The sequence below is a fragment of the Sceloporus occidentalis genome, unplaced genomic scaffold (genome assembly GCF_023333645.1).
Source record: "Sceloporus occidentalis isolate IW3139 unplaced genomic scaffold, rSceOcc1.0.p SCAF_36, whole genome shotgun sequence".
NCBI classification, from domain to species: domain Eukaryota; kingdom Metazoa; phylum Chordata; class Lepidosauria; order Squamata; family Phrynosomatidae; genus Sceloporus; species Sceloporus occidentalis.
Window position 1 is genome coordinate 5,930,684 of NW_028317016.1, and position 25,016 is coordinate 5,955,699.

At 40.1% G+C, this 25,016-nt stretch overlaps 1 protein-coding gene across 1 annotated transcript; it reads right to left on the minus strand.

The window, feature by feature from the left end:
• Positions 1–545: 545 nt before the first annotated feature.
• On the minus strand, positions 546–1,439 carry LOC149297888 (protein sprouty homolog 4-like). The gene has a single exon (XM_089488127.1). It carries the CDS (start codon positions 1,437–1,439, stop codon positions 546–548), a length of 894 nt encoding a protein of 297 aa, XP_089344253.1.
• Between the last annotated feature and the right edge of the window lie 23,577 nt (positions 1,440–25,016).

Below are 25,016 nucleotides of genomic sequence, written 5' to 3' on the forward strand. Positions count from 1 at the left end.
TGGGGAATACCATAAAAAAAAAAAATAAAAGAAAAAATAAATGCAATGCATCGAATTAACAAAAAAGTTACAGAACCAAACTCTTGGAAACAAATCACACAGTAACAACACTGGATGAGTTGTGGCATAGAACCTTGGGTTTCAAAACAAAGACAAGGCTATGTTAAGGAGGATTGGAGTTGGCTCTCTTCCATGCTAACTGAAGAATAACAAAAACACGGCTGTTTCTGCAACCAATATTCTGCCAATGGTAGCTGCAGTTATAACGCCAGCCAATAGTTTCAGGATAAGACCTACGGCTGTCTCCAGATGACACTATGCACCAGTTAGCACGTAAATGTTAGTTAACACAGGATATGGAAGTTTGACAGCAGCACTACATAAATACATTTCCTGTTCCCCTTCTAGGTAATAGTAAATTGTTGCTAAATTTCTGTAGGAAATGCTAAATTAAAGCATGGGTGATATTCTGCCTAGCGTCCATTCTTTTTGCGTTACTCTCCTCACATCATCGTTCATAAAACACAATCTTAAGAGTACACCAGTCAGAATGGCTTCTCCGGTCTACCGACAGCCTCTGGAGCTTTGCACATGACACTGTTTGTGTTTTTGCACCGACAGCCAGGCCGACTAGCTTTGTCGTAGCATTTCTGGGAGAGTTTAACACAGCCAGTGGCTGGAAGATAGCAGAGTAAGCACGGAAGGACCAGGGACATGGCACCCATGAAAGACCAGCGTGCACAGCAATTTGATTGGGAGCAAGAGCATGGATGGTCTGCGCAAGAGCCCTCATCATCTTCATTGGTGCAGTGGTAGAAGACTCCTTTGACTAAACACATGCAGGTGGAGTAGTTGACCAGATTCTGTGCTGAACAAAGGCATTCTTGGTTGCAAACCCAACAAGAGGGCAAGGTCCGAGGTGTGGTGCAATCTTTGCATTTGCACTTACCACAAGCCTCACAGAGTAAGAAATGCTTGTCAAGCTCCTGAGCAATTGGTCCCTTCACATCCTGAGGCTTGCAGTTAATCACTTTAGGCTGTATCCTCACTGCCCTGGGTGGGGACTGATCCACTACTGGTGGTGGGGCCATATGGTCCAAGAGCCTCTGATCGGAGGACGTGCTGCTGCTGCTGCTAATTGAACTTGGCCGTCCACTGAAGGATATCCATGGGTGCGTGATGTCGGCTTCACACCTTTGCAGATGCTGATTGATGAGAATAGGTTCATGGTGTCCCCTGCCGATTTTCTGACTAGTTAGCTGATTTAGAGTTGGATTATCAATGTAATCATTTTCAAGATGAGTGGTTTTCATCTGGTCAATGGGCAGGATGGTGAGCGGGTGCTGTAACCTTCCATAAGGCACCCGTCCATCCAGCAGAGGTTGCACCATGACTGAATTGGGTACAACGGTGATGCTATGAGGAATCCTGGAATCCATTGACCTACTTCTGGGCACTGTTCCTTAAAACTTCTGAAAGAAAAAAAAATACATACATTACAATTGTAACAAGGGTAACACTACATCTTTTAGTTTCTGGAGATCACAACCTGGTTATTCAGTAATAAATAGTCAGATAAAGTCATAAAAAACCCCTCACATCTCACACTTTCTAATAATTCAAATCAATGCAAGAAAAAACAAAAATAGATTTTACTACGACAGAAAATGTACTAACTTGGTTTCATAAATTGATAGATTTAATTGATTTTTTTTAAAGCCTATAGCTCCATTCTTAGTTCGTACCTGGATAAACTGTGAAAATATATAAGGCAGTTGATATAAGATAACTCCACATTCATAGTACGGGTCCTCACAGCCTAAACGACTGCAGTTGACTGCAATGGCCAACTCCTTTGCTGTCTTAGTTTCTAATTTCATCGAAAGAGAGCAGCTCAGAATTGGAACCTATCCAGTTACCCAACAGCTATGCAAGTCAAAAGAGCACAGGAAGCAACTAAGCTTAAATCAAAGAGCGGATACGGCCTGCCTCCAATTTAGAAAGTGCACATTGTTTTCTATGAGACGTGGAGTTTCCTTGCCGTGCGACCTTTTTTTATTTTTGAGCTCTGTTTGAAAAACTACTTAAAGAGACAGTCCACTTATGGCACGAAGAACCAAAAACCGATAGTAGCATAAAACTGCACTGAAGAACTTTAGAGGTTTTTTGAATATGGCTACAACTATTTATTTTGTTTGCAGAAGAGGAAGAACTTTTGAAGCTGTGGGAGAATCATATTCCTACTAAAATGTATTCAAACACTGAATAAACAACATTGGACCGCGCAGAGCCAGCCATGAGAAGAATGAACGCAAGACTCTCCCACTCAAATATTATCAATGTAAAGAATCAGGTTTTTTTCCCCCTTCTTCATATAAGACTTTATTTGCAACTTGTGTGCTATATTCACTAGTAGAACAAGATGGCTTCGTTTTATACAAAGATTGTAACCGCACATGCCAATAATGATCACATGTAATAAAACTAAATAATGCATTCTTGTACATTTTGGTTACGATCCCACTTTCACTGTAGTACCAGAACGCAAGCGGCGCGCTATTTCCAACAGCCGCTACCAACCTCCGTATACCTATAAAACAATATAATGTTTTATACATTGGGCATATCTAGCTGGGGTTTTCAGCCACAGCTAGATAGGCCCATTGTACACCGCTGCGGAATATGATGGCGCTATATAAAACAATGAATAAACATATGTTTAAAAAACACCAGAAAACATGAGGTCATGCAGCATGTCATCATAAAAAAGTGTGCCCAACAAGCTCTAGAATTTTAAAAGAAAAACGCATATATAGTTAGTACCAACAAACGTAAAACAAAGAAAGGGTCCAACAGGACCCACTATCCAGAGTCTTTTTAACTGTGTACATTCCATCATGCCACATGCAGTATATATATATATATATGCACTATATACCAGTATGTACACTATCTATATACATATAAAGCGGTCTCTTTTATTCCTGACAACTGACAAGAATAATAATAAAAAAAAAGAGCAATAGGGCACTGTCTAAAGCAAGCAACGCAAACAGGAAGCTGCCTCTCATTATGTTTACGGGCCAACAATACGCTGATGGATTACATATGCAACGTGCTGGGCTTATGAGAGAGAGCAGGTGATTCAAACTCCACTTTCAGTAGTTTACGAGCTGCTGCATCCGCCGTATCCACATCTGCAGTCACAGCTGTTAAAGCACGGTATGCACAAGCAAGCCCCCAGAACCCTCTCCCTCAATAAGGCACCACGTGTCGGGCTTTTACAAGGCAGCCTGTACTGCCCAGCTGCTGCTGGAATACAGCTCCCATCATCCTCAGCCGACTACTGCCTTAACCCGTACGAGCAACGTATATGTTTTTCTACTCTGGAGAATGACACCTGGGGGTGCATGCCTAAGCAGTAATATTGAAATGATTTGGGGTCCCAGACACGGCATTATTAGATTTTAAAAAAACATTATGAAAGATAGATGTGAATGTTGATGCACACCACATTAAATATATTGTATACAATATAAGACAATCACTGAAAACACAGGTGTTAAACACACAACCAAAACTGTTGTCGCCCTAGACGCAGCTCCAACAACATCCAGGATAACAGCAGCGGATAACACGTTCAAGCGATAACATACCATACTGTAACGCTATCTCCGCTGTCACTTGTGTTACTCTGCCGGCGTTCAGTTTAAGAGAAATCCACCCGGTGGTCAGCACTTTAAGGCAAATATTCCAAAGCCCCGATTTCTAACCCTAAATGAGTTTCTGCAGAAGTATTCCATTAGCAGAGATCAGCCCCGTACCGGAGTATTTTCTATCTGCATCTAGATGTAATAGGAAACTGCGATAGAACCCGACCACTCCTTCGCTCTACCCAAGAAGCCAACCGCCTTGGCACTTCACACCCCTAAGTGGCCGTTCAGAAGTCTACGGCTTCCACACCTGTACATCCTTTCCGCATGCGACTGATAACCTGTCACACCTTGATAAGATTACAATAGTCCATCCTTTCTAGACAAAAAGGTGCAAGTCATCGTTTCCATGTCAGACGCTCCAATGACTGCTGGATCCTGCCCTTAACACTCCAGACAACATCCTACAATTCACCGCATTTGTACAGGACAGTAAATCGAAACCTTTGATCTTCTAAATCTATGCCTGGGATTTAGTCACAATTTAGTATAAGGCAATTTTGCTTATCATGTGAAACATTGGGTTACAATACTAATGACTAATGTCAAATTTTGTATCACTTTAAATTAAAACAATAAATAAATAAAAGGGAAAAGTAAACCTTTTTTTCTTTTTAAATAAAAAGATCATACAAATATTTTAGGGAAGAATCGCTACAATGTACTCTAGGCACAGGATCTGGAGAAAGACTATACCATTGAGTTGGAAAGGAATTATATTCTTGGCTAATCCAGAATAGTCCTCACACGAGATTTATTGAGGAATTAGGAGGTTTTTATGCATCATGACAGAGGATCTCCATGATCGGTTTCCGAATCTAGAAGAACATAAATTTCAAACCGATAAATAGAAATCTGCAAATCTCCAGGAAATTTACAAGCCAGCGGTCCAAGTTCTTTCATAAAAGTCATCAGAAGCGCACGCACATCCAGTATTCCTCCTGGGCGGCTGTTTAAAGCACTTGCAAGGGATTTCACTAAATCAGGCTGGCTCCTGGCATCCATAAAGTAGAAAAATGCTTACTATGTAAATTGCAAAGAGAGCCCATGAATGAATCTCTGCGGCGGGTAAACGGCAGAGGGGCCGCCAATAAATTACGCCCTGAATGGCTCTATAATTAGCTATATGCTGAATGGATGGGCTACTACACAATTGTGATTACAAGCGCTGAAATACAGAACGAAGGCTGTTGCACTCACACTAATAAATACATGGCTTAACCCCTTCGGCACCAATATGGGGTGAATAATGAGTTAAACAGTTTAATACTCGCACACTACTCAATATGTGTTTTAAATATGTAGAATAAGAGGTGGGTCATTTATGCAGACAGCTTTGGAAACACTAGGTGGGTTTTTTTGCGCACGCTAGCAAACGCGTACACGGTTTCAATCGAGTAACCCATGTGTACACGCATGCAGAGAAACAGCACGGCAATGTATTATCGAGCAACACTTTAAAAGCACAGATCCCCTGCAAGATGTATCTTTAATAAGTCTCTATATCAGAGGTCATCCTTAGCCATATGGTATATGGATATTATTTAGAACATGAAGACTATTACTGAAACCCCAACCTGTTTGCAGAGGGACTCCGCAATCGCTGTAAATCTGAAAGCCTATTAGGTCTGGTCGTCGCAAAGCTGCAGAAAACATTTACGGACTGCTGCTAACTTTTTAAGTATTTTCTATAAAACTCTACGGGTCGTAAGATAGCAGGCTAACTAAATATTCAGAATTCTGCAAACATTTGTCGAGCCCTCGATTTAAAGCTACCTGCGAGAAGTCCAATTTCCTTTAGCAGACGTACACTAATGCTTGCAATTATTGGCCAGAGCCTATTAAAAACGAGCTTTCCAGGGCTGTACTGTAGCACCCTTGCACTCCAGCTGCCGTAAGCAACTCCTATTAAGCACTACAAGGCGCTGGGTTCCCTATGGGTTGACAGGATGCACATCGTTGTACTGCGCAGCCCTAAGATAATGTAAAACTAGACCTTTGTGTACTTCCTCTACATTATCAGCGACCATATGAGAATAACACACATCTGGTTTCTGTATGCTCAAAACATAAAGTAATTCTACCCCAGTACAGTCAATAACTGCATCATATTGCACGCGCTGCATGCTTTATTTGTCAGCGATTCATTAAACCGGAGCTGCCAGGCATCGCCCTGGTACTAACCTATAGTACATGGATAGCATCAGATAACACACATACATAAAAAAAAAATAAAACGGCATTGACTAAAGCCAGTGACAACCATTGGACATTCTACGGAGACTTTACACGGAGTAGATCAGCAATCCAGATGATTAAAATCCTAAACCTAATGAATGACTAATCAATATTAAGGAAATCCTAAAATAAAACAGTAAGTGAACAGTACATGGGGACTAACAACATTAAACTATAGGTATAACTGTATGTGATAATCATGATATGTATTTCTACATCTTAAAAAAATACTCTAAAAGAATATCTACCTTAAGATATAAATTAATACATATGTTATCAGGCAACACTATATATATATATATATACATACATATATATATATATATATATATATATATATAAATAAAGAGGATGGAGCCTCCATCTTCAGCTTTAGAAATGAACTAGAATAAGGTGTAATATATTGAAACAGTAATATATATCTATATATATCTATAGATATGTATATTTATGTGTATCTATCTATATATAATATATATGTTGGATGGAGCCTTGGAATGGGATGCACAGATATATGTTAGCGTTATATATCTTTCTGCGCAGTTAAAGCCCTGGGCCTTCTTAGGATACATTGTGTATTCCGCTCTTCATTTATAGCGATTTTTAACAATATACCCCCGATGAATCCCCCCGTATAGCCCCAGCCGCTGTGACGTCACAGCGGGGATTGCAGGCGAAAAAAATATTCTCTATCGCACTGGAACAAATACATTGTCTGCTTTGCACAAATACATAGTGCGTCATCAGAAGTAAAAATCTGCCAAAAACTGGAATTTGGAGCCTTCATCAAAAGCTGGCAAGAATCAAATCTTCGTATGCTAATTAAGAGTAGTAGGACACCCAATACATGTTAAAAAAAAGAATTATATATCCATAGTAATCGAAATATATATTTATTTATGTTTTAGATTGGACAAATTAATTAATAAATGTGAAAAAGATCAAAGGTTAATGACTCGGATACAGGTAGCTCTGATGAGACAAGACAAGCGGAAAAAAGGGTGTCTACTCCAAGACATTAGTGTAAATCTGCTAGGGTGATCCTTACGAGTGTTAACTGGTTGATTGCTGGAAAGTACATGGGATCAAATGCCAAATTGGCACTCTAGTCTGAGTACAGAAGTCCTTGCTAATGGCAAAAGTCACCCCCAGGCAATTGTAATGCAAGCAGCGCATTAGCAATGCACGTAGCAGGGATTTCCTGCAGCAATGCATTACTACCCCCCTTTGACAGATCGCAAGCAAGCTTTGCATGTGGAAAGGAACTCTGGATTTAAATAACCTGCCTGTGCCCTGCTGACCACCATCTAGGAGAATCCGTAGGATTATAAGTGCTACTTAACTCATCTAACACCCTAAAAACAACAATAATAAAAATGATACAAAAACTAAAAAAATCTCACAAATCACACAAAAAAGAAGAGATGGTGTCCTTACTTGGAACAAAGCTGCAAAGATCATTTCTCAGTAGTCCGAAAATCCCATCAAGTGAGCGGCTGTGTGCATGGCAAACCCTGTTTAAAAACCCACTGATCGTGACTAAATATCCCTTCTGCTGTCAGCTCTTCTTTCGCGTTCGATGTTGCAACTCCCTGGGAAAAATGGCTTTTTTATGAATGGGAGGGAAGAGGACCAACACGCATGCGCCAAATCGGGAAAAATTCTTATGAATGGGAGGGAAGAGCTCTGGGGCGCATGCGCCGCACCCACGCACTTTTCTCATGAATGGGGTGGGCGCTGGGTTCTACGGCGCACGCGCAAACCTCGTCTCGCGTTCATTTTTTTTTTTATGAATGGAGACCGGAACTTAACCTGCTGCGTTCATTGCAAACGGAGCTGCCTTTTCTTCTTCTTTTTTTTTTTATGAATGGAGGCAGCTGAATAAACCACGCGTGTACAACAAGCCCTGGAGAATTTAACCGGGTGGGGGGAGGGGGAAGCGCTGCAGTCAATCGAAACGTACAGAAAGCGATGGTTCATCTGCGATTTATTATCAGGATCTAGCAATACTTTGGTTTATTTGCCAATCATGTATTTCACCTCGTTGTATAGTCCGGGGGCGACACAAACACAATGGGCTCTCAGTAGGGGTGTAGTCGGTTTGCACAGCTTTATTGCTTTACGATGGCGATGTTAGGGTTGTTTTCCAGTGCGAAAGTGAATCCCTATTAAACACAATATCTGGGCTCCATGGAAACGGGTGATTTATTAACCGCTTGTAATGGCTCCTTGCCCAGAGCGATCTTTTTGGGGGAATAAGAAATAGAAATTATATATATATATATCTCACTATGGAGCAATACTCAACATCATATAATGTAGAATTATAAAAAAATTATGAAACTGCTACAGGAAAGGAGTACTGCAGCAGCAATTTCCTCCACATATATGTGTATATATATATGTAAAAATGATTGCATTATTTTTTACATGTAATTTATATGTCCATGTTTCTTCATAATAAATCTGGTTTTGTTTTTTTCATAATAGGTTTATCATTTATTGTGATTCGCCTGCATGGTAATAGTATACCTCCTCTATGGCTGTGTATGTGGGAGGAAGTCCTGCTGTATTTTAACACCTCTCTGCTAGGAAGCATCTTAACCACTTAGTGACTAGAGGAAACCGCGCTTCCCTTGTATGTGTAATGTGATAATTACATGGTGTAAAGTGCACAGGATAGGCACACGTTAACTGCCCACTCAGGGATTTATAATCCACAGCTGCGACAGTCCTAGACTTTACCTTTTGCCCCACAAACATAGCTGTGCGGAATATCAGGCATTTTGACGCCTTTTGTGAGCTGCAAATCCCCACAGCCTCCAGAATACAAACCCTGATAACATTTGGTGTGACACCACAGTGTACTGCCAACTGGGAGGCAGGGTGACCACATGGGCCATTTTCCTTCAGACGATACATATTTCGCACGCCCACCACATATAACGTAAGCTTATACATCTTGCCTTATACGTGCTGGACAGTAACAGTGAAATGTATATGTTCTCTGGAAGAAAAAGACCGATACGGACCACCTATTGCTAGAGTGATGCATTCTAGATGAAATAAATAAAACGTGATGATATCAAAAGGTGTCTTTTTTTTCACAACAAGAGATGTTCTTTGGTTTCCATAGATGGCTCTGTTTTCATAGAGTGTAACTAGAGCCGTGGATGGATTTCATCTTATTTTTATGGTTCGGTGACAAATGTGAATAAATAAATGACACATGTATGTAATATTTTGTTTATTTCTGTTTAGCATGTAAATATAATAGAAATTGCATTGCAAGTTCAGTATATTGGCTTTGGCCGGAGAATGCCCTATTCCATATATTATAACCCATTACCGGAATTCATTCTTCGATATCCAGATTATTATTATACTGTGGACGGCCGTGGGATTTTAAGGGTTGATGTGAATGATAAACATAGTTGCTGTGATGTGCCAAGTGTATAGCGTTAATTTTAGCAGGTAAAAGTGCTTACCCTTAGCACCTATTTTATCTATCACTAAAAGTGGGGAAAGTTTACAGAATTTTAACATGTGGGAAAAGGTTAATCAGTTTGGAAGTGAAAATCGATTTTAAATGGATTGCAAAATTTCGCGTTTGATGTCGCTGCAGATTCTAATCTTCTGAATTATCTTCAATGTTTATTCTTACACCTATATATAACCTACCGTTATTTGATGTGCTGTATGCGGCAGCTGCCATCTTGCTGCTGCGTAACATGTGTTTAATGAATGCCTTGCCCTGAGATATTTGTGATAATTGCTATACAGAGGAACTGTATGTGAATCTCGAGCACTAGATGCTCGTGCACAGACTTAATACGGGTACAGCATGGAAGCATACTGGCAGTAGGATCTCAATTCCATATTGAAAATGAATCATTGTAAATGAATGAAACTAGCAAAAAAAAATGCTCAGGCTATGCCATTGGTAGAGGCAGGTGTGATGTCACAGAACATGGATGTGAATAGCGCAAACATGTATTTCAGAGCCTCAGCATAACATCAATGGCCACATGGTTCCCTATGTTCAGGAAGGGGCTAATGGTCATTGTAAATGTGTTGTAACCTCCATCTACAGCTTCATGTTTGAGTAAAATAATGGTTGAACTGAATTTGGAAGATCTCGAGCAGTTTCATGAATGGAGAACTGGTCAAGCACACACAATTACCACCAAGTCTTAGCTGTCTAACCGGAAAGCAAAAATAGATCTCAGAGGTGTAAAGTAGAACAGATTCACCCATCTAACTAGAAAACAGCATGTGTGAGTTTGTAGTAGAGAAGCTGGTATTGAAGCTAGTGTTTTCCTTTAACGGCACCTGTCTACAGCAAATGTCCAGATAAGGAACAGGTGGGAGAATGACAAAGTCTACTTCAGGCGGAGTATAAAAAAATTATATATATTATAGCAGAAGAATAACTTGTACATGTGTAGAAAAATAATTATAGTAAATTCTGTTAGTAGCCATATTTGTGGTTTTATTTGACATTGATATGTCCCTCCCCTTCTGTTTTTTGTGTGAAGACCCTTGGTATCTAGTGAGCCAGTTCTTGGGTATGGCCTGGCACCAGCTCGGCTAATGCCATTCCACGACTAGCTTAGCCTGCACACAGGCAATAGACAATCTTTAACCAATATTTCCATCCAATTGACCTGCACTGTTTATTATCTATAAAGAGCTATCTTGTCATATTGAAGCAATGTAAACTATGGGAGCCTATGAATGCTTGAGGTCCTACTGCCAGTGGGTCAACCTCTCAACTCACCCAGTACCCAGGTTCTAGTCAGGGCAGCATTAGCAACTAATTGATGGCAGTGGGGATGAAGTACTTTGATTTTGGCTTTTATTCCCTGTCTATGGCCAAGCCAGGAATCAGGCCCAAGTCCTAACCATCTGGCATGCCCAGCATTAGATGGAGCAGAATAAAAAAGAAATCTCTGTGAAAGATATTTCATGAAGGGCCAGATCTTTTGCTTGTTCTGTAGACACCAGGAAAACAGGACAGCTTGGATCCCCTTTAGATGAAGGTCCAGCTGGAATCTCTGTCAGTTATGCCACTGTGTATATATGTGTATGGAGTTTACCGTTACTTGATTAATTTTCCGCACATTCCATTTTTTTACCTGATCCGTCAATAAACGGGACGTGGACGGTAGTCACGAATTTCAAAAAAAATAAAGGCTTTTGACCTGTACTACAAATTCTGCACTGGGTGGGGAATATGTTGTACAGAATTATTGTGTCTGCCCTGCGGGCAGTAAAAGCTTCGGCTCAGAGGGGTTAAGCCATTACACAATAGATCAATAGACGCACCTTCCTAACATTTCCGCGCTTGATCTGCATTCCTGGTCCGTTCCGGAAACGAAAGAGCTCAGCTTAACTCCTGCAAATGTGCACTTTACTGATCTCCTGGAAAGCAGGCTGCTCACAGCTGGGGTGGAGGGAGGCTGATTATTTTATGTGTAAAGCTAATAGCAGCACATCAAACGGGCCACAGAAATATTATAATCCATGGAAAATGTAATACTGCGATGCCAGCCCCATGCGACAACTTAGCGCGAAAGAGCCCTCTCTTAAAATGCATATAAGCCCTTTGCAGTTGTTCTTATAATCAGGTGCTCTGTATTAGTACATACTTATCAAACAATAGCGCAAAGTGTTGGGACTAATAATGCATTAGACTTTTTTCCCGAGCCTTCCCAAAAAAGGACAAATTGTAAGAATTACATAAAACAAATGACATGCCAAACCTTCCTCATGAGAAGTAAGCCCCATTTATTCTTCGTGTATTAAAAATTTATTATTTTAGCTGCCAACTCATAATCTGAACAGGGAAGTCCTATTGTAAAAAAATAGAATACAGTGTTTTATACAGCAATATAGTTTACAATTGACAAAAACCTGTTTTTTATCTCACGTTGATGTAATAAACGTGCTTCATCTGCCACTATTGTCAGTCATGTGATATTTCCCTGCTTAAACACTACACTGAGATGATTCTTTATGGCAATGCTAATGAAGTCTGCTCCTTTATAGAGTATAGTCAATGTCCTTCTGGGTGATTAAGACCTAGCCATTCTATTGCTTTCCACAGGCACTATGATAAGGAATCAGGGTATTTTTCTCGTAGATTAGGCCAACATACCACATATAAAAAGAAAATAACGCAATTTTTTTAAAAAAATGGCAGGTGTTCCCCTTTAAGCATCATGAATTCATATTGTAATTGAAGAATTCTGGTCCAAAAAAAGTTTAGTATAGCAGGTTGTATACAATTCTCCTGTACGTAGTCATACGACGTACATGCGTTGATGTCAGCAGGATAGCGTTCTTAAAATAGTAAATTAGTTCCTATTGAAAGCCTGAACTGCAACATAAATATTATGTTGCAAATGAAATGATTTGCTCTATATATCCATAAAAACCTAAAACAAAAAAGTTGTTAACTAAACCTTTAAGAGTATTTATGTCAATGTTGGTTTAGAGGCTTCTTCCTCTGTACCAGCCCCTCCAACATACTTCTTGCAATTATGCTGTAGTACCAGGGTTCGTAAGCAAGCGCCTTGTGACGTGGGCATAAGCGCCTGTTTGAAATGCATATTTCATGGAAAAAAACACTATTATATCATTTTGTTTGTGGTTGTAATAAAAACATCCGGTTTAGCCTTTCTTAAATTATGCTTTGCAAAAGACTTATCTAACTGCAGGGAGCCCACCATAATCCGTGTGCTGCTAGTGATTTACCAGTTAGCAATAATTTATTCTGCTGTCCTTACCCAACTCAGAACCTAAACTTCTTTCAATTCTGGGGGGCTTAGTGAGAACATTGATTACTCGGCGGTCCCTTTATTAAATCCAGTGCAATTATTAATATGGGCACTTGGCATGTATCTTTGATTACTTGAAACGTCCAAGGAGTAGTTCAAGTTTCTCTGCATTTGATTAACCCAAGTTCCAACCAAACTCAAGTAGTCATAATTATTTTCTTGAACCGAACATTTACACTCACGGGTTTGGGTCTAAGCAAGAGCATTTCCCTTTCCGACCCCATGGTAAGCAGGCATGTGCCAGACCAATGGTGCTCACATATGCTAATTTGAAATAAAGAATATGTCTTAGGAGGAGCATGCATTTGACAGGGGCAGGACATGAGCAGAAATGGGCAGGGAGTGGAAAGATCAATTAAAATTGAGTGGGAAATCCTGCTCTATGGACATGTTTCATTCTTTGGGGGGCAGAATGGGGGCAGAACGGATGCTTATGTTGGCTGCATCCTCTACGGTGAACGGCCCATTTGCTGAGCTTGTACTGGATTCAAGCTTGGTAGCCAATGGCTTAGGGTGAAACAGCTATGACTTAAACAAGCCCATCCATGATTTTAGGATATATATGTGAGGGCTCTTAAATATGTTGAAAAAAAACGTTGAGATCTTTTCACCTGTGGTACTTTAATAAATAATGGTTCTTCTGAATGTGGGATTGCACACTTTAACGTTTTGGACCCACAGCCTTGGATGGCTTATCTGATGTTTCTCTTCCAATGATCTGGAGGACAATGGCTGAAAAGCGCGTATCTACTCCTGGTTCAATAGACAGCCATATGTACAATGACAAAGCAATTTACTTTAACATATGCATTTAGAAGCTGGAAGCCCCCAAATCTAAGGTGGCCAAGTTACGTGACTATGTTGCTTACAAAGTAATTGGGTCTAGAGTCTAAGGGGCAGAAGGCGTTAAAACATGTAGAGATCTATAGTGGGGAAACACATTGAAAATAGACCTCCTGCAGAACAGTGTAATGTGGAAGTGATCAAATTAGCTAATGCTGTTAAACCAAAGTAAAACAAATACTTAATCAAATTACACGTTTTCCCTTGTCAGTAAGCTTTGCTAACAATAGCTTATTCCGAAAAGGTTTTTCTTCCATTTAGTAAATGAGCTTCACAAGAACACCACTGGAGTATCTGCGCTAACTGGAAGGCTGCTAACCAATGTCATATATTAAATTATTATCAGTTATTTATACAATGACAATTTAAACAAATGGAGGTGTGGAAATCCCTGCACGCCAACTTGCAAGCTTTACAAATGTTTCACTTTTCCTCTTGTTTAATGGCAGCCCCAAGTGCTTTTCCAGAAAATGCGGTGCTAATGGTGTCACCATGTTTGGTCTCCCGGGTCCACTTGATCAACCATGTAGCCCACATGCAGTTGGCACTCAAAGGTTGAATCCTACAGACATGGGTGTCCACTGACATTTTCCAGGGGGTCCAAAGTATCCAAGGGTCTCGACATAGGTAAAATAGGGTGGCATTGTCAATAACTTTCTGGATCTCTGCCCCCTGCCGAATATGCCCATGCTTACAGATGGTTCCTGCTTCTGACTGTCAACGGGGGTATTAGTACCATTTCTAAATTAGCCAAGGTGAGAGTTTCCATTTTTTCAGCAAAGTTTTTAGAGAATAAATTAACGAATGAACGTGCACAAATATAATGTTAATCTTAATGTAGGCAATCTCGGTGAACAAGATTCATTAACAAAGGAAATCTTACATTTATTATTTAGACCCTTTAAACCTTCATGATGTTCAATGCCATCATGAAAAAGTGGCCCAAAAATGTATTATGGAACGTAATGAAGACTGTGCTCTAAAATTCAACTAAATTTTACTAAAATTCCCAAATGAGACCTATGCTTTAACAAAATAAAAATTAGAAAATATTCAACTTTGTAACTTCTAAAAAACACAAAAAACTATGCATTTTTGTTTTTTGTCAAATTTAAGACACATTAATTTAATATTTGGGGACAGGGCCGGCCCTACAATGGGGCCGACTGGGGCCCCAGGCGGCACTTCAGAAGGGGCGGCACTTTGCCGCCCCAAGCGTTTTTTTTTTGTTTTTTTTGAAGCGGAGGAGAGAGAGAGGGGCACCGAGTGATTTTCGCTTACCCGCTCGGCGCCCCTCTCTCTCTCCTCTGCGGCGAGTTTCCCTGTTCGGTCTCGGTGCCGGCTTGTAATACAGAGTGCCGGAAGTGACGCGAATTTCCGGCGCTCAGTATTACAAGCCGGCACCGTGGCAGCACAGGGAGACTCGCCGCAGGACTGTTTAAGAGTAAGTACCGGGGGGGGTAGATAATGCCGCCCCCCCCCCCGGCGTCGGCGGGGGGCGGCATTTTAAACTTCGCCCCAGGCGGCGTTAAGTCTTCGGCCGGCCCTGTTTGGGGACCATTATCATAGTACTTTTTTCTTTTTCTCCAAAATTTTTCATTATTTTAATGTATTATTCATGCTAAATGTTGGACATTTACATTTAAAATGGTATAAAAAGGGCTCTATTTTTTGTTCTTGAAAAAAACAATATATAATTTGTTTGGGTGCACTAAAGATTGAAAAGGAGAATCATGGTTTAAAATGCTGAAACGTTTTTTGGGCACAGTCTCAGTAAAGAAGGGGTTAACATATTACCATGATGTCTGCTAGGTATATTGGAGTCCTTAGGCTAAATACCATGCTCCTTGGAAAATCAGGTCCTGCTTCTGTTGCCCTGTCAGGAAAGCATAGCCCTATTGTTTAAATGTAATTGAAGGAAGTTTTATTTTACCAAGAGGGTGGTAGATAAGTGGCTCAGCCACCCAGAAGCGGTAGAGACTAATATAGTGAGGGATTTTAAACATGCATGGGGACTTAAGTTTGAGTCTTTACAGTAGGATATTTGGACCAAATGGATCTTATCTGCCATCAAATTGTATTTTTCTAAGAATAAAATCAACTTAGCACTGACTAGATCCATAAACTAAGTGGGGCAAGTTTCAGAGGCTATGGGAATTATAGAGAGTCTCTTAAAACCCTCCCCCCATGCTTAGGGCATTTACTATCCCCTTCCTATGTTAATTACTTAAAGTGTCACCTCTCAGGACAAGCTCCAATTACCTGCACCTCTATTTACTGTATTGGTTGTCTTTTCACTTTGTTAACCCTTTATAGCAACACTCAACGTTCCGGTTTTTCACCACCATCATTATTATTATTATAATGATATTATATATTATTATTATTATTATTTGTGGATAAGGTAAAGTCAGTCTTTAAAAAATAAAAAAAAGACTCAATGGTCTTAATTATAAATGAAAAAAAAATTTGTGTGTGTATCACCATTTTTTTTAACTGGTTCTTTTATATGTTTTCTTACTAAATGGCAAAAAAAGTTAATTGGCATCAAATTTGGTAGCCGAGTTATTGCTGTACTTCACTGAAAATTGAGTTTTTAGTACACTTTGAAGAGGCATTTTATATCTGGAAGACTAAGAAGCCAGTAAATTTGAACATGCAGGTGCCATCTAATCTTTGGGGCAGATTTGGTGGTTTCCTTGCAATTCCAAATATAGTCACCGATCTGACCAGGAGTAAAAAGGACTTTAGCTTGCTTGTGCTGTGATGACGCAAGCGCGGCCGACGGCTTACGTAATGCGCAGTTCAGGCATATCCAGCCGATGGCCGCACGCTGCAGCACCGGATCTGCTACCGGAGCTGGGCCTGTCTATCTCTAACTATAGCAAAACTACGAAAATTAGCCTGTTCCCCCAAGAGGAAAAATTATGCCCTGACCCGATTACGCAAATGGTTTACTTCAAAATTAATCATAAGAAAAGCGCCGTTTATAACCAGATATCTGCCGTCTCAAAAAAAGCATATTCTCAGATGACTGAAGCCATCTGACAAGTCCAGAGAATCGAATGAACTACAGCTTCTGTTCTGCTGCTCTGGATCTCAAATGACATTTTTTTTTTGCTTATTAAAGACGCTTGTTTACACATTAAGGCATAAGATTAATTTTGTTTAACGCAACTTTCAGATTTGTATATAATACTGTCCAAGTGGACGCTGGTTGTTTAGACAAAATCTTTCCGGTCAGTTTGAAAGTATAAACTGATCCAGCAGATCCTTTAATAACGTATAGCCTAAACGCAACCGCTGCTGTGAGCTTGCAAGGTACTGTCTCTTTAAGCGCATTCACTTCCCCGCCTGGCAGGCGCCCCTGTGCTTCAACAAAAGAACAGGATGTTGTTGATTTGTAACCAAACCAGAGAGGAAATGATTGTAAATTTCCTTTTAAACATCCCACTGTCTGCTGGGCTCCCCAACCCCCCCTCTCCACGGAGTAGATAGTCACGAAATTCTACATTCTAAGGGTGGACGCTCCCAGGTACTAATTGTACCTCTGACGCTCCTATTTTATTAGTTTGCAAATTCCTTACTAACATCAATTAAGTGCGAAATTTGATTTAAATGATCAGACATACCGCACATGCAGCACGTGAACACTCGGTTCATTTATTATTATTATTTTATATATATATGGTGCCATCATATTCCGCAGCTCTGTACAATGGGTTCTCACCAATTTTGGGAGAGGTAGGATCTAGAATATAAAGAGCAGTGGGGATTTTATGTCTTCTTTTCCTGCAGCCGAGCCAGTTCTGCTGTCATCGAGTTTAAGATCCTATTGACTGTAATGATGTCATATATATATAATAACTAAATGGTCACCGACTGCTTGTAAATATTTAAAAGCTGCATTCAAAATGGGTGTTGACAATGTATATAGCCAACATGTTACATGGGAAGTCCCAAGTATTTTTGATTAAGTATTGTGATGTCCATAACTGGGAACTTCTGGGCTCCGGCTACCCGGAGCCTTCCCTTGCGTGATGCGGCCAGAACTGCACACTACCGTGTGCATTCCCCGAATAGCCCACAATACCCACTGCCTGCAAAAAGGGCACAAAAGTGGCCCCTTTGGCCATCTGAAATGTGAGAAAGCCTCAAATTCCTAGTGATAGGCTTCCACGTCACTTGATTATAGAAATGTTTACATAGTAAAGAAAATTTCAAATAGTCTGTAGAACTCTGGTTTCTTTTAGTAAGCCAAGACAAAAAGAAGTGTAGGGGCAATATATAATGTGAAAATATACTTTTTGGGGGGCATAACCACTCTTTTTTTTTGCTTTTTCTCTGTTGCCTGCCCCACAAATTGTGTTTCTTTTGAACACCTGGTTGCAATAACAGCTATAGCATTTCTAATCCATCCATGATCCCATTTTTGATATCCTATATAGACTACTTTTATGGGCTATTGTTTTCCTTATTTTTGTTGTTATCATGGGACCTAGTGCTAAAGTGTTTTATGCGCATTGATAAATGAACATTGGAAACAAATGTTCTTATTCTATACATCTTGCCATTTATTATTTCGCTGTAGCTATTATTAATATAACTATACAGAACAAGAAGCAAACCAATTAACCCCTCAAAGTCAGAAAAGCATGCAAGGGACAGCTTTGTGATCAGATTCAAAAGGATACATAAATTTGCTTTATTGGAAGACGCGTTCACACAAATAATACATATTGATGTTACTTCTCTATATATTTTTAACACTTTCTTTCACCAGTCAGAAAGGTGGCTTGTGTTTTCTGGTGAGGCTATTAATCATTGGCTGGTCAGGATAAGTGTGTCCTTCCTGTTTATTAAATGTAATCCCTTTTTTCCTGTGTACTCGGTTTTACCTGTTTTGGGGATAAGCACTTTAAGTAGTACATTTTCATGTATTTTGGTATTTCTATAGCAGTAAAATCACAATCCCCAACAAATAACATACATTTTTATACAATTACATTACTGTAAAGATGCATAAAAAAGTTCTAACTTCATTTCTAATTAATAGGATTAAACCTAAGCTGTGCCATATTATCTTTTTATAAATTTAGGTTTAAAACGGTTTTGTAAACATAATAGGATTATTGGATTTATAATGTGCTCCATTTAAGGGGAAATGCAACCCCTTATTTAATCCCCTAAATTAATTATTTGAAAATGTTCATGTCATGCAAAAAAAAAATTACGTTATTTATTAAATCAGCAAAAAAAGATCCACAGGATTTTATGATTAAATCCTAATCTCTGGTCTCATTAATGACATATTTAAAAAAATCAGGATGCTGACTGACTTCTGGATTCTCAGAGTTGATCCTTGTTAGTTTTGATTAGACTGAACCTGCTATCACAACCTGCTTTGAGTTTAATAGTGTGTTATTATCTTGGAAATAATAAATATGCTAAATTAGATCTTAATTATAAGATTAATAGGTTGTATATAAATGTAGGGATTAAGACCTATGGCCAAGAGTGCCCTGTTCTTGCAAATTTACAATCTAAGCTTGGTGGTGGTGCCATCATATTCTCCTCTATGTAAGCAGGCAAGTACATGTAGGAATGAGTTCTAGCGAATTGAGTCCCATCAGCCTTTTCAGGCTCTGTCTTGGGTGCAATTACTCTCATCCTCTTATAGAATGCACAATTATTGGACACGTTGGTTCTTGTAGATCTAGAATCCATTGTTGTTACTGTGGCTTGTTGTCAGATCATACATGTAGACTGCATTTGTTTCATGGTTTTATCCACCTTCCTAGCCCAACGGTGTGGATAATACTATGGGCTAAAAAATGTGTCTCAGTATGTGGTTAAAATATTGTTTTGTGTAATGGTCAAAAGACTAGAATGAGTGGACGTACCTGATGTGTCGCACATAGAATCAGTTATCAAACAGGAAAGCACGCAATGAATGTACGATTTTCCTTTCTTTTTCTGCTTTAGAAATTTGACATTTCTCCCAGATTAACACACAGGAAGTTTAATAAACAATTCTGTGTATGTTTATTAAGCACGATAGTGTTGTGCTTTTCCATAAAAGGAACGAAACTAAGTTCTGCACGGTTAGCCAAGTTTCACAGTTTTAATGAGATCTGGAAAATATTCTATACAAATTATGAAGATATTCTTAGTTTTTAGAAATTCATTAATTTGATTTACATCATGTTTCTGATGTCATGAGCCATTCTTTCATGTTTTTCTAACCAAGCATTCCTAATACCAGATCTCTCCAAACACGCATCCCAGTATTACTTGTTTAAATAGCGGTACATCTGACAGTTTTCCTAAATACTTCTTATATTAAATTTGGATTTTTGTGTGTAATTACAAGTTATTTACTGATGTTTCCACTCTAGTTTTCCTAGTTTTCGAGCAATGCCATTTTTAATTATAACTAGACTTGGGCACCAGGGGGCTCTTCGTGTTCGTCTTCGTACTCGTCTTCGGAGAAAAAAACCTTCGTATTCCGCGAATATTCGCCCATTCCTGTCTTCTTTTTGGGCGAATATTTGTGGCCATTCTTCGTGCTTGTTTCATCTTCGTTTTCTCCCGGCTGCGTAGCGGGGGTTAATACGGGGTTAAGAACACATCAGAGCAGCAGCAGCAGCAGATACGTTTGCGCCGTGAAGGTACGTGTTCTCTATTGGTCGCCGGAAGGGGGCTGGTCTGGCATCAACAAATGAATTGCAGAACTGCAGAATGCACCTCATTCGTTGATGGCAGGCGAGCCCCCTGCCGAAACGACCAATAGAGTTGCACACACGTACCGAGGTGTACTGTACACAAAATGACCTAGACAAATGCTCCAAGGAACTTGGCCTCCGTTTATCATACACAGTCACACATCCATAGATGTTTAATAAAAGAATAGGGATTATTTTACATTTTTAAATTGATTTTGGACCACTTGTAATACATGCCTAACATTTGCTACCTATTTATAATGGCATACTTTGCAACAACCCAACTTTTACTGGACAGGACTGGAAAAAAGCAGGACTGTCCACAAAAATGTTGGGTGTGTTGGCAGGTATGCGAATGGAAAAATGTTGGATTGCCCTCTGCTGCTCCAAAATCCTCTCCAGCATGTCTAACGTGGAGTTCCACCGTGTACTGACATCCTGACGTAGGCAGTGTACGGGAAGACCTGACCTCTCTTGCTCTTCCCTCAAAAGTTGGCTAGCCTTAACACTATGGTGAAAGTGCCCAGCGATCTTTCTGCAGCGGGACAGAACTACTGCTGCTACATTAGTTCCTTCTGACATTGCTGCCTTCACTACAAGATGGATGATGTGGGCTGCACAGCGCACACCAACAATATGACCATCTCGCAGCGCTTTCACCATATTGGCACCTCCGTCAGTTACCACAAAACCAACTTCAACATTGGTGCCTGCCTCTGCTCCCACCCAAAGGCTAAACATTTTCCTCATCGTATGCAGAATATTTTGGGAAGTGTGCTTTTCATCCATCACTTCTGCATGGAGAAGGAAAGATCGGTAGCCTGCTGCAGCAGCTTCCTTGGGCACACCGGGCTGCCACCAGTGTGCTGTCAAAGAAAGAAAGGCATGCTGCCCACTAGGTGCACTCCACAAATCTGTTGTGAAATGAACAGACTGACCAGCAGCCTTGGAAAGCTCCTCTTTCACTGCTGCAACACAGGACCGATACAATGAGGGGACAATGTTCCTGCTGAAAGTGGAACGTGACGGAACTGTATGTTGTGGAGCCACAGCCGCCATCAATTGTTTGAAAGGCTCCCCTTCGATCATAGAGAAGGATGCCCCTCCAACAGCAATGAACTGACCAATAAGTTGTGTTACTTTATTGGCCTGCTGTTTGGGCATTGACCTTTTGGATTGGAATGCCACAAATTGTTCCAGGGTGGGCTGGACATGCAGTGCTCCAACCTGCCTTGGTCTCTGGCTGCCAGCACTAGCTGCTGCTGCTGCTATTGGCTCAGAAGCAGCTGTTGGGGTTTTTCCACGGCCACCAGCAATGCTGCCTGCACTAAGTTTTACTTCTGCATCTTTCCCCAATAGCACAGCGTTGTGTTGAGTGCTGAGGTGATGCTTCATGCTAGCACTGGTAAAATGGCCAGACACTTTCCCTCTGCTTATTAGCTTCCCACAATGTTTGCACTTTCCATAGCGCCCTTCTTCAACATTTTCAAAGTGCTCCCAAATTGGGGCGCGCATAGCCTTGGAGTGTGCCTTGGGTGCTGCTCCTACTGCTCGGGGTGGATGAACAGAGGCAGAACTAGTGGTGGTGGGACTGATGGTAACAGTACTGGCCATAGTGGGACTGCTAATTGCTTTAACTTTAGATTTGCTAGGTTTTGCTGCTGCTGGTGGTGGTGATGGTGATGATTGTAGCGGAGAAGGTGGAGGCTCAGGGGAAAATTGTGCACTAGTCATTTGGACACTGCTCCCTGAGGAATCTGATTCCTGACCACTCATCTCCTCTACTTCCTCTGGCTCATAGTCTAGTTCTTCATTAGCCAGATCGAATGGAATTCCTGCTAGGCTGGAGCTAAGACTGATATTGTTGTGAGACTCGTGACTAGTAGTAGTGCGAGCAGGAAGAACAGACTCTGCACTTGGCCTCTCAGTCTCAGGCTCCTCTGCTACCTCGCTAGGTGGAGTTCTACTATGTGTAGCCCTCTCTCTAACTGTCTTTACAAAAATATTGTAAGGACTTGGTGGCTTTCTAGAGGTACTAGGAGGACATGGCGTGACGGTACCGGTGGGAACAGTAGGCGCAGCACTAGTGGTGGTAGAGGTGGGGGTGGTGGTGGTGGTAGTTTTCCCTACAAAGGAATGTGATCGCTTTGGTTTGGGACCCCTCTGAGTCTTGCTGCTAATTTGGCTCTGCTTGGTACCTTGGATGCTGCTTGTGGATGGGGAAGATGCTGCTTGGGGCAAAGGGCACTTCTTTTTACTCACTCGGCTAGTAGAAGTACTAGTTGTGCTACCCTTTAACTTTGAACGTGCTTCTGGTGCTTTAGGCTTTCCGTAAAAAAACATAGAGCTTGTGGGCCTAGCCGCCCTACTACTGCCTGCTTTTGGTGCCTTTCCTTTACTTGATGATCCTTCAAGCGATGCTTCCCCAAATGATAAGCGGGAGCTTGGCCTACTTGGAATGACGCAAAGGCTGCATCTTAGAACTGGTGGTGGTGCTGATGGTGCTGGTGGTGGTGCTGGTGGTAGTGGTGCTGGTGGTAGATGGAGCTTGTCCCTCCTTAGTCCCAAAAAGAGGATCCATTTCAAATTTTGTGTTGTGTGTGTAGTGTAGTGTTTAAAAAAACTTAAAAAAAAATAAAAAAAATTAAAGACTTTGAATTTACACGGGCCTAAGTGCCTATCCTACTACTATGCTAAACCTAAAGCTATATTAGTATTCTAGTCTAACTCTAGGCAGACGCTCTCAAGCCCACTAAGCTAAAGTGAGGTTAAGTTATATATATTATATTATTAATAGATTAGAATTACTTATATTATGAATTAGAAAGAATGACTTATATATATTATAGATCATGAATTAGAATTTATATTATATTATCTAATATATTATAGATAAGATTAAGAAGATTAAAGATTAGAATTATTTTAGTACTACAGGTAGTAGCTTGAAGCTTTGCTTAGTACAGTTGTCGTCACACAGTCAATTTTTCTTGAAAAGAAATTAGAAATAAAATAAAATGTCACAGCAAAACAGCTTCACTGCTTGCTGAACAAAAACACACAGCACTTATGCGGCTGCACTCACTAGCCCAACAAGTTCACTTCACTGATGGACTGAGGTGAGCAAAACACTAAGGGTACTTTTAATAAAATTGAAATAAAATGTAAAATAAATGAGAAAATCTTTGCAAAACAGTTAACGTCACTGCTTGCTGATCAAAAAAAACCACAGCACTTATGCGGCTGTACTCACTAGCCCAACACGTTCACTTCACTGATGGACTGAGGTGAGCAACACTAAGGGTACTTTTAATAAAATTAAAATAAAATGTAAAATAAATGAGAAAATCTTTGCAAAACAGTTAACGTCACTGCTTGCTGATCAAAAAAGAACACAGCACTTATGCGGCTGCACTCACTAGCCCAACAAACTCACTTCACTGATGGATTGAGGTGAGCAAAACAAATGAAATAAAATGAAATATTATTAATTAAGAAAAATTGACTTGGTCTCTTGCTGTTGCTAAAACGAAGCAAAAATTATAGAGCTGCAGCACCAGTACTAATAAGATTAGCTGAACTATAAGCTAGTAGTATAGTAATTATTAATTATATTTTTTATAGCTAATTTAATTAACTATTAAGATAAGAATTATAGAATTATTGATATTAATTATTTTAGATTAGACACTAGTAGATGTCTTGAATGTCTACAGTACACTCTACACTAGTATGCTATTACTAACTATAACTGACAAATATATATAATTTTATATGTATTCAATTGTTAATAATATATTCTATTAAATTATTTATAAATTCTATTATGTAATTTATTTAAGCAGGACAGGCAGTAGGCACTAGTGCCAGCCCAGGGCAAGGGCACCCCAGTGCCAGTGAGGCACTGAGTGCACTGTCAACTCAACAGCACTACACAGTTGATGACAAATTAAATAAAAAAATTATTAAATTAATCAAATTATTATTATTAATTATATTAAGTAGCACTGAAGTGAGGATGAAGTACACTGTGAGAAATGGCAGGCTGAGGCTTACCAGTCTCACACAGAACAGAACAATCTCTCTGTAACGCTCGGATGCAGCACAGCAGTGTTGCCAAAGCAGGCAAGCTCTGGTCTTATAAAGGCGCCTTCAGAATTAAAAAAACAGCAGCACAGGCATTGGACGAGACCCTTAGCGTGACGTCACAAGAGTGAGCTGATTGGACAGACGAGGATCAGCTCACTCCTGTTTAAAATGTTGGCGGCTGCGCTGCAAAAACGAATCTTCGATTCTTCGTGGTTGTGAGTCTTCGTCTTCTTTTACGTTTTGCCGGCACTGTATTCTCTTCGGCGCGTCTTCTGCACGAACAAAAAAACAGCCTGTTTGTGCTCGTTTCCATGTTCGCCCGAAGACGAATGCAAGTCTAATTATAACCATCAAATACCTTTAACATTACAACATTTCAACAATTTTAAGTCAGTGATTTTTATTTTTTAACTGTAACCCTTAAAAAGGCTTTTTGTTTTAAAGGAAAGAAAAGTTTTTGCTCTGTTTTTCTTTGGAGGCGCGATAGCAAGTTAACCTCTGGCCAATGTAAAAATCTCTCAGCCACAGCTTGTCCCACAGGCCTTTTGGTCCCTTAATCCCCAAGT